Raw genomic sequence first — 10,281 nt, forward strand, 5'->3', positions numbered from 1 at the left:
GATGTTTCTCTCTCATCGATGTTTCTAACTCTCTATCCCTCTTCCCCCCTCTTTGTAAAAAATCAATAAAATATATTTTAAAAATATATTCTATTGATTTTTTTACAGAGAGGAAGGAAGAGGGATAGTTAGAAACATTGATGAGAAACATCAACTGGTTAGGGCAGTATTTTTTAAAAATATATTTTATTGATTTCTTACAGAGAGGAAGGGAGAGGGATAGAGAGTTAGAAACATCGATGAGAGAGAAACATCCATCAGCTGCCTCCTGCACACCTCCTACGGGGGCTGGGCCCGCAACCAAGGTACATGCCCCTGACCGGAATCGAACCCGGGACCCTTCAGTCCGCAGGCCGACGCTCTATCCACTGAGCCAAACCAGTGAGGTCTAGGGCAGTATTTTTTATTTTTGCAAATATATATAAAACAAGAAGAATTAAGTAATTGGGAGGGGCCTTGGGCCTGGGCCACGCCCACATCAGACCGCAAAACCCCGCCCCTCACCCACAAATCAGCCGCGCCTCTTCTAAATCCCGCCCCCCCAAATAAATAAATAAATTCCGCCCAATCCTGTCCCACGCAGCCTTTTACACTGCAGCTAGGCCCTCTCCATCCCGCTGAGCCTGGTCCACGAAAGCCCACGGCCCTCGGCTCATCCCAGCCTACGCCTAGAACCGCTGACCAGCGTAGTCTGATTCCGCCGAAATAAAAACTCCGCCTCATTTAGCTTCTAGCCAATCAGATTCAAGATCCCGCCCTACGTATCCCTTCGCCACCTACCAAACCTCACTCCTAGCGGAGCACCAGCCTATCAGCTTCGGAGACGCTTCAGCCTGGGTCAGGTCACCGTTCCACGCGCCCGGTGGCCCGCCGGACTACATTTCCCAGGAGGCGTCGCGGCCGCGCCGCACTACGTCCGGCTGCGAAGATGGCGGCTTCCTAGCGAGTCGGCAGCCCAGTCGGAGGGAGGCTGAGGCTACGGTGAGCAGAAGCGGGTGTTGAAAGCGTGTGGGGCTCGTCCCTCGAGGCCTAGCTCCCGTAGCCTTCGGGATATAGCCCCCTGCCTCCTTGGAAGCTTCCGTTCCCAGCTCTGGTTTCTCCCGCAGCCTAGCCTCCACCCCTCTTCTACAGCTAGTTCCTTGGAGGTTGTGGGGCTGCGGGGCGCTCAGAGACCATCCCGGGCAGCCCGCACCCATTGCCCAGACAGGCAGGCTGTCCCGTTGGCGTCCTGTCTTTCCTCAAAGGGACCTGTGGCACCCAGATCCCCGTCTCTCGCTTGTGCCGACACCCCCATGTACAGACACCCCCTAGGCAGCCCAGCGTCCACGGGGGAGAATCCTAGAGGTTATGATTCCTTTATTTACCAAGACATTTTCAGTTCCAGGTTACAGAAAACCCAACTCAATCTATCTGAAGCAAGAAAGGGGAATTAGTGGCGTATAGACTGGTTCCAGGTGCTCAGAACTCTGCCCGCTGTTCTCTGGGTGAGCATCACTCCCGTGGGCTCTTTCCTCTCTTGGAGGCTAAGGAGGCTCCTAGCAACTCTCTCCTTGTAGCTCCCAAGCTCTGCAACTCTAAGGAGTCCCTCTCCCCTAATGGCAGTGTTGTAAGTCTCAGAGCTGCCCCTCGCTGGCCTGTATTGGGTCATGTCCCCATTCCTGAGCCATTCACAGTAGCCAGTTGTGTTCACTGGCTTTGTAGTTGTTTTCACTACAGAAGTGTGCATGGAGGCTGTTACCTTAAGTTAGAGTGGATGCTTGGCTGATAAGTGTAAAGGCACCCATTCTACAGATGAGGAAACTGAGGCCCTGAGAGAAGTGAGTCAATAGTCGGTAAGCAGCAAGTGCCCTAACCTTCTGGGTAACCAAATGTTTCTGAAATTCCTAAGGGCAGAATTCTGGCTTCCCCCATCCCTGCTTCATCCAGCCACTCAGGAGCCATGGAGGTGGCAGAGCCCAGCAGCCCCACCGAGGAAGAAGAGGAGGAGGAGGAGGAAGAGCAGTCAGTGGAGCCAAGGCCCCGTACACGCTCCAACCCTGAGGGGGCTGAGGACCGGGCACTGGGGGCCCAGACCAGTGTGGGAAGCCGAAGTGAGGGTGAGGGTGAGGCGGCCAGTGCGGATGATGGGACCCCGAACGCTCTGGGAGCTGGCCCCAAGCCCTGGCAGGTGCCCCCACCAGCCCCTGAGGTCCAGGTGCGGACACCAAGGGTCAACTGTCCAGAGAAGGTGGTAAGTGAGAATTTGGCCGTAAGCTCTGAGGCTTTGGGGAACCTTGGGTTGACATTCTCGCCTTTTGGGATTCACTCTACAAACAGCCCTTTTGTATTAGTTTCCTGGGGCTGCCGCAACAAATTACAGTGAGCTGGGGGGCTGAAAAAAACAAATTTATTCTCTGACAGTCCTGGAAACCAGAAGTCTGAAATCAAGATGTTGGCAGGGACCCCATTTTCTTCAGAGGCTCTAGGGGAGGGTCTTTCCTTACTCGTTCAGCTTTGGGGGGCTCCAGGCATCCTTGGCTGCAGCTGATCACTCCCATCTGTGTCTGTTTTCACATGGCCCTCCCCTCTCTGTCTTTGTGTCTCCTCTCCTGTCTGTCATAAGAATACTTGTCACCGGATCAGATGATCTTCTTTCAATTTCTTTATTTTAATTACATCATCAAGGTCTCTAATTCTAAGTAAAGTCACATCTGAGGTTCTAGGCAAACATATCTTCTGGGCGCCACAGTTCAACCCACTATACCCTTATTTCCTTGTTTCTGTGTCATGTATTCTCTTGTTTGCTTACTCACTTATTAACCTGGACTTCTAGTCCAGCGCTCTTTCCCCTGAGCCACCAACTTCCAAAGTGGATAGCTTGACTAAGAACTGGGGGTCATCTTACCACCTCTCAGACGGGTCTGCTTAAAGAGGGCCAAGCATGTGGGGGCTGGTGTTAACATCCAGGCACCAGGGGCTGCCAGTCACAGTGCCTTCACCACCCTCCAACTTCATTGCAGATCATCTGCCTGGACCTGTCGGAGGAAATGTCACTGCCAAAATTGGAGTCATTCAACGGGTGAGAGGGACATTTGAGGGCTTGAATGTGTAGCTACAACTTGGAGGGGCCCAGCCTGAAAAACACAGGGCTCTCTCTCAGACTCACACCATTGTGGTCTGGCTCGGGGCCTGGCGGTATCAGAGCATAGCGACAGTAACTGGTAATGATACAGCGGTGGCCCCTCAGGCTCTGTTCCAAGCATGTGAGAGGTATCGAGCAACCAGTCAATGTGTCTGTGGTTCATCAATGTTTTTCTCCCTCCTCTCTCTCCCCTCCTCCCCCCTCCCTTCCACTCTCTAAAATCAATGTCATAGGAATGACTTGGAAACTCAGAGAAGCAGAGTAACTTGCCTAAGACCATAGCAAGTAGGTGGAGCAAGAATTCAGACTCATGCTTAGCTGACCCCAAAGCCCTTGCCCTGAGCAGGCAGGGCTCTGTGGGGTTGAGCAACAGAACCTGGAGAGGGTCTGAGAGGCTCTGGGAGATACTGAAGACAAGCATGTCCCCCTCCCACCCCTCACACACACACTGTGTGACGTGGGCCAGGGCCTCATTGTAGCGCTGGTGGAAGGTTCCCCAGGATGGACAGGTGAGGGGATAAGCCTCGCCCCCAGGCCTGCCTCTCCTTAACCACCCCCCTCATTCTCTGTCCCTCTCCAGCTCCAAAACCAATGCTCTCAATGTCTCCCAGAAGATGATTGAGATGTTTGTGCGGACAAAACACAAGATTGACAAAAGCCATGAGTTTGCACTGGTGGTGGTGAACGATGACACCGCCTGGGTGAGGCTGGGGCACCCTGGGGTCCCCTGAGGGTAGGGATGAGGCTGGGTGCTCTGGGACCCCTTGGGGGCAGAGAGCACTTTGCTGAGGCCTGTGTTTCTCCACAGCTGTCTGGACTGACCTCCGACCCCCGTGAGCTCTGCAGCTGCCTCTACGACCTAGAGACAGCCTCCTGCTCCAACTTCAGTATCCTTCCAGGCAGAGGCACCTCAGGGGGCAGGGGGCGGCGTGGGAGGCTGGCCTGTCTTGTACCCAGAACCCAGGAAGCCTGAGCTTGGAGGGAGCCAACTTACATTGGATCAGGTCCAGATCTCAGCTCTGCTGCAGCAGGCTAGGGCCAGTCACCTCTCTAGCTTTCAGTTTCTTTTGAGCCTTGGCCAGTTGCTCAGTGGTTAGAGCGTCGGCCTGCACACTGGAGGGTTGTGGGTTAGATTCCAGTCAAGGGCATGTACCTGGGTTGCAGTTCCGATCCCCACCCCTGGTCGGGGCACATATGGGAAGCAACCAATCGATGTGTCCGTGGCACATCAATGTTTTTCTCCCCACCCACCCCCCTCCTCATCCCCCCTCCCTTCCACTCTCTAAAATCAAAAATATCCTCACTTCTTGGGTGAGGATTTTAAAAAGAAAGAGAGCCCTAGCCAGTTTGGCTCAGTGGATAGAGCGTCAGCCTGTAGACCAAAGGGTCCTGGGTTTGATTCCATTCCAGTCAAGGGCGAGTACCTTGGTTGCAGGCTTCTCCCCGGCCGGGGCCCTGGTCAGGGCAAGTGCAGGAGGCAACCAATCAATGTGTTTCTCTCACACTGATGTTTCTCTCTGTCTTTCCCTCTCTCTTCCACTCTCTCTAAAATCAATGGAAAAATATCCTCAGGTGAGGATTAACAAAAAAAGAGAGTTCATTTGAGCCAAACTGATGACATTGCCAGGAAGCAAAATCCCAAATGCTCCCCAGGCTCTCAGTTTCTTCATCTGTAAAATGGGAGGCAGGCTACCTCTTACCCCATGGGTCCCTGTCAAGGTAAAGTCGTAACACAGAAGCAAAACCAGCTGATTTGGACTCTGGATGTCAAAACTGTGCCCACAGGGGGAGCACTCCATGCAGGGCCAATTACACATTTGGTGCCATTTGCTCAAAAAATGCCAATATGTGACTGAAAAGTCACAGTCACCACTATATCACATTTTTTAAAAAAATACGTGTTTTTATTAATTTCAGAGAGGAAGGGAAAGGGAGAGAGAAACATCAATGATGAGAGAGTCATTGATTGGCTGCCTCCTGCACGCCCCCTACTGGGGATTGAGCCTGCAACCTGGGCATGTGCCCTTGACTGGAACCGAACCCGGGACCTTCAGTCTGTAGGCCGTCACTCTGTCCGCTGAGCCAAACCAGCTAGGGCACTACATCACATTTTATGCTAATTTGAACATGAAAGGCTCACATGCAGCTCAAAACTTAGATAAAATATCATCCCTGTGAGTTAGAAAATGTGTGAGAGTTGGGAGGAGGGGAACAGGAACACCCATAGCTCTTCGTAAGGGGCGTGGCCCTGGCCTGAGGGGAAGGGGAGTTTTGAATCACCAGTGGTCTTCAGGGCATCCGATGTCAGCCCCCTCGTCTGTGATCTCTGCTGAGGAAAACAGGCTCAGGCCACGGGGCTGGGGTCACACACAGTTTCCTGCACAGTGGTACCTGGCCCCAGGTTCTGAGGCACCTGGGGTCTCCTGGCATCAGGATGAGGGGAGTCATGCACCCTTCCCACCCGTGCTCTGCCGCCTGTGTTCTTAGCATCCCCACCAGATATGGAAGGTCTCTTCAGCCTCATGTAAGTCCTTCCTTCCCCGTATCTCACCCTCTGTATTAGTCCTATGGTGGCCCATGGCCCTCCACACCATTGTTTTAGCCCAGGAGGCTGCATACTCTTTCCATAAAAAGCCAGATAGTAAATGTGTTTGGCTTTGCAGATCATAACAACTGACTCTGCCTTAGGAATCCAAAGGCAACCACAAACTCTATGGACACAGTGGGCGTGGCCATCTCTCTATATAAAAGCCTAAGCAACCGGTGGACTGGCCAGTAGCTATAATGCGCACTGATCACCAGGGGGCAGACTCTCAACGCAGGAGCTGCTGAGCTGCATGACTTGGCAGCTGTGGTTCTCGGGTGATGCACCCTGAACCAGAGAGGAAGCAGCCCAGTTCTGGGGTGTGTCATCCGAGACCCGCCCTCGCAATCCGGGACCGTTGGGGGATGTCAAGAGCCGGTTTCGGCCCAATCCCCGCAGGCCAGGCCGAGGGACCCCACCGGTGCACGGCCTCTAGTGTATCAGTAAGATTTTATTGATAAGCACTGAATTTCATGTCATTTCCACATGTCATGAAATATTCATTTGATTTTCCCCCCTCCAGGTATTTAAAAATATAAACCCATTCTTAGTTTGTGGGCCCTACTATTCTAATCTCCATTTTCACCAGCCCCTGATGCTGGGCACAGAGCTTGTGTTGCCTTTAATTAACTTGGTACAAACATCTCAGCAAATTTTGCAAGTGAACCCATGAGGTAAATTCACAGTAGAGGACATACTTGATTAAGGGGGGATTATTTTGCTAGACATTGCCAAAGTACTGCCTCAGAAATTAACCGTTTATTTCCCCTGGCCGGACTGATGATGCTGCTGAAAGCTCTGCTTGTGTGATAGTGCTTTCTCTGAGCCTTTTTTTCATTCATTTTAAAGCCGTTTGGCATTCCTGTAGTGACTTGTCTATTTGTCCCCTTTACCGGTTTTTCTATGAGGAAGTTGGCTTTTTTCTTGTGAAGGACCAGATTTGCTTTTTACATAGGAAGGACCTTGCCCTCTGCCTAGTGCCCTCTGCCCATGAGATCCAGTTGTGGCCAAGTAGGGAAATGTGTCTTGATTTAGATAAAAGATTAAGTCCCTTCCTAAGAGTTCCTGGCCTGGTGGGGCAGGGCCAACTCCAGGTGATGGGGGACACTCAGGGTGGGCGGAGCAGGCTTCAGCTTTGGGTTTAGCAAAACAGAAGAGGTCAGGCAGAGGGTAAGGCTGGGGAGGTGCTCTGGGCAGAGAGAACAGCATGTGGGAAGGCTCAGAGCCAGCAGTAAACTGGGGAGGGGACAGGTGGGGCTCTGCATGCCCAGCAAGGAACTGGCTCTCCAAAGGTGATGAAGGGAGGGACCCCCAGAGTTGTTCTCATCTGTCCCCTTACTGTGCAGTCAACAGAAGACGGAGCTGCCAGTCACGGAGAATGTGCAGACGATCCCACCCCCATATGTGGTCCGTACCATCCTTGTCTACAGCCGTCCACCCTGCCAGCCCCAGTTCTCCCTGACTGAGCCCATGAAGGTGACCGAGGCCTGGGAGAGGGTGGTGAGACACTAGGAGGGGTTTCCTGAGCAGAGGACTGGGGCACCTGTGGCAGGTTCCCAGAGTCTGAGGCAGACGCTGGGGAATTGTCATGGGGCACAGGGTGACTGAGTCTCAAAGGCTGGTGTTCTTCACCTGCAGAAAATGTTCCAGTGCCCATATTTCTTCTTTGATGTTGTTTACATCCACAATGGCACCGACGAGAAGGAGGAGGAGATGAGCTGGAAGGTGAGGCCGTGGCAGGTGTGGGCGGCAGGTGGGTGTAGATGGGACGTCTTAGAACCCATCTACCCTGGGTCTCGGGGATCCCAACTTCTGGCTCCTGGTCATTCGGTCATTTGACAACCATTTCCACGTGGTCTGCTGGGAGCTCAGCGGGGGCTGTTGGGACGGGGGCCTGCTTCTCTCTCCCTGCTTTTGCCTTGGCTGTGCCCTCTTCTTGGAGCACCCTTCCCTCCCTGCCTACCCAGACTCTGCTGGTCATTCACGTCCCAGCCCGGAACTAGCTGTGGGGCTTCAAGTGGGCCACTTACTTCTCTGAGCCTCAGTTTACCAGCTGAACAGGGGAGGGGTTTGAGGCCAGCTCCTACTCATATCTCAATATTTAAACCAAAAGTGTCTATTGAGGGCAGCCTTCCCTGCCCCTCAGGAAGATCAGCATGGGGACTGGAGGGTAGTTTATTAGCTCCCCTTGGAGCCTCCAACTGACTCCAGTTTGGAGGCTCCAAGGCTGAGACCTGTCGGTGTCCCTAACACGGGGCGGGGAGCAGGGAGTGTTTGCTGAAGGCAGGAATGTTTTCTGCCTGGAAAACTCTTCACCCTTCAGAACCTACCCCTGGTGCCTCCTCCTCTGGGAAGCCCTCCCGGGGCAAGGAAGGCCTGGCAGGGAGCCCTTGCTTGAAGAGTCCCTCCCTGGCCCCACAGGACATGTTTGCCTTCATGGGCAGCCTGGATACCAAGGGCACCAGCTACAAGTATGAGGTGGCACTGGCCGGGCCAGCCCTGGAGCTGCACAACTGTATGGCTAAGCTGCTGGCTCACCCGTTGCAACGGCCCTGCCAGAGCCATGCCTCCTACAGCCTGCTGGAGGAGGAGGAGGAAGCCACTGAGGTTGAGGCCACTGTCTGAACCTTCCCTGTGCGTCCATCCTGGTACCACGAAACCTAGAGTGTTGGTTCTTAAACTTTGCTCCATGGGACCCCTGGGGGACTTCAAGGAAGCACTTGGTTACTTAGGAGCCCTGGAAGGAGACCCGTTATTCCAGGAAGCAACCCAGGACTGTGGTCACCCATGATTCCCAGTCCATATTTCAGTCCCCAGTTTGCCAATTGTAATGTGTTCTTCCCTGTGTGATTTTTGTCACCAGAATAAAACCTGAGAAATCTCTAACCGAGGTCCACACCAGTCGCCTTGTGTTAATTAGGATCTTCTTGGTTGAAGGTGACAGAAAACCCACCCAATGAACAGCAGGGGAATCGCTTGGTTCTGGCGGATAAGCCAAGGTGCAGCTTCAGGCTTGCCTACATCCAGCTGTTCAGACATCGCCGGGGGGCGGAAAAATACCTACCAAAAGGGGCTCCTGGTGGCTAGTTGGTCTCATGTTAAAAAACAAAAGGAGCCCAGGAACCTTTGCCTCTCACGCAAACCCAGCTTCAGGGAGAAAAACTATCTGCCTTCTGCACTGAAATGCCTGCCTGCCAGCATTGTGTTCCTGCTGAGTGAGCCAACTCATATAAAGGAATTCCTGGAATCATATTTCAACCAAGAGGATGGAGATAACCCCTCTGTCCAATCGGAGCTGAGGAACTATAGTCTCTGTTAGCATCTTTAAAAAATATATATATTTTTTATTGATTTCAGAGAGGGAGAAATAGAAACATCAATGATGAGAATCACTAATTGGCTGCCTCCTGCATGCCCCACACTGGGGATCGAGCCCACAACCCGGACATATGCCTTGATGGGGAATTGAACTGTGACCTCCTGGTTCTTAGCTCTGTTAGCATCTTTGATGAATCAGAATGGCTCCACTCCTTAGTGCTTTTTGGGCCAATCAAACTGATGATTTGGGGTACTAATTTGCATGAGAACAGGCTAATTAAGGGTCAGGGGCTGGGGCTTCCTTATATAAGTTCCATTATGGCTGGGCAATGCTTGTTCCTTTTCCACCAAAGACTGATTCCTTGGCTGGAGCTGAAACAATTTGCCAGAGGGCTGTGTTGTTCTATTTTGAGGTGTTTGCTCTGAATAAAGCATCTTCTTTCACTGCACCCTAAATTGGGGATTTCTGTTGGCATTGACTTGGCACCATGACAATTGGTTGACAGTTGTGACCACTGCCCAACCCCCCTACTGCTGGCCTTGCCTGGGTCATGGGCTAGAGCTCTGGGATATTCAGATTGTTCAGGCCTGGATCAAGCCTCTCCTGAGAAGGGGAGGACTACAGGTCCCAGGAAATAGCGTGGTTGCTCCCCAGAAGGGAGACAAGACAGGCACAACAGGTCCACTATTCAATTCTCTGTCTGGATAATGAGCAACAGTGAAAGAAGTTTACCAGATAGATTCTCAGTTCCATTTAAAATTCAAATGGCCTTATTGAGCAACAGCTTTCCTTCCCATAGCATTTATTGGGCACCCGTGTGCCAGGACCCTGTGATGAAACACTGGCTCAACATCACACCAGCCTGGAAGGGATTCTCCCATTTTGCAGATGGGAACACCAAGGCCCAGAGCCCCAAAGGCACGACCTCCTGGCTCCCCGAGACTGCAAACAGGCGACTCAGAGCTAGAGGCGGGAGCTGATAATTACATTTGCGCGCTAATGGAGGCCTCTTCAGCCGTGGGCACCTCCAAGTCACCGGGTCGTAGCTCCGCCCCCTTCAGCAGGATGTGTCCGCGTTTTGAGACCAGAAAATGGCACACCCGGCGGCCTCCACCCGCCCAGGCTCTCCCTGAGCACCGCTCGAGGTCGCGGACCTGAGTGGGCACTGAAGCTCGAATCCCAAAGTGTGCCAGGCAGGTGCGGCGCGGGGCAGCCTGGCTGGGTACCCTCCGTGGCACCTGGGTGCTGAGACCGGAG

The 10,281-nt window shown here is 52.9% G+C and overlaps 1 protein-coding gene across 4 annotated transcripts; it reads left to right on the forward strand.

Annotated features, from left to right (window-relative positions):
• Positions 1-872: 872 nt before the first annotated feature.
• BABAM1 (BRISC and BRCA1 A complex member 1) lies at positions 873-8,595 on the forward strand. 4 transcript variants are annotated; one of them, XM_005856698.2, is made up of 10 exons: positions 873-981; positions 1,379-1,484; positions 1,889-2,230; positions 3,000-3,058; positions 3,702-3,822; positions 3,930-4,008; positions 5,621-5,645; positions 7,052-7,181; positions 7,344-7,430; positions 8,127-8,595. In XM_005856698.2, exons 3-10 carry the CDS (start codon positions 1,940-1,942, stop codon positions 8,328-8,330), a joined length of 996 nt encoding a protein of 331 aa, XP_005856760.1. In that variant the 5' UTR covers positions 873-981; positions 1,379-1,484; positions 1,889-1,939; the 3' UTR covers positions 8,331-8,595. The 4 variants fall into 4 exon arrangements, with proteins under 4 accessions (XP_005856760.1, XP_014393795.1, XP_005856756.1 ...); XM_014538309.1 differs by having other exon boundaries at positions 1,894-2,230; XM_005856694.2 differs by having other exon boundaries at positions 884-981; positions 1,385-1,484.
• Positions 8,596-10,281: the final 1,686 nt, after the last annotated feature.

This window comes from Myotis brandtii, unplaced genomic scaffold, assembly GCF_000412655.1.
Source record: "Myotis brandtii unplaced genomic scaffold, ASM41265v1 scaffold1040, whole genome shotgun sequence".
Classification (NCBI taxonomy): Eukaryota; Metazoa; Chordata; class Mammalia; order Chiroptera; family Vespertilionidae; genus Myotis; species Myotis brandtii.

Bases quoted from the DNA above. Each gene is read 5' to 3' on its own strand.
- BABAM1 (XM_005856698.2), top strand. From the start codon at position 1,940: ATGGAGGTGGCAGAGCCCAGCAGCCCCACCGAGGAAGAAGAGGAGGAG. The intron at 2,231-2,999 runs GTAAGTGAGAAT...ACTTCATTGCAG, and splicing joins TCAACTGTCCAGAGAAGGTG to ATCATCTGCCTGGACCTGTC. The intron at 3,059-3,701 runs GTGAGAGGGACA...GTCCCTCTCCAG, and splicing joins AAATTGGAGTCATTCAACGG to CTCCAAAACCAATGCTCTCA.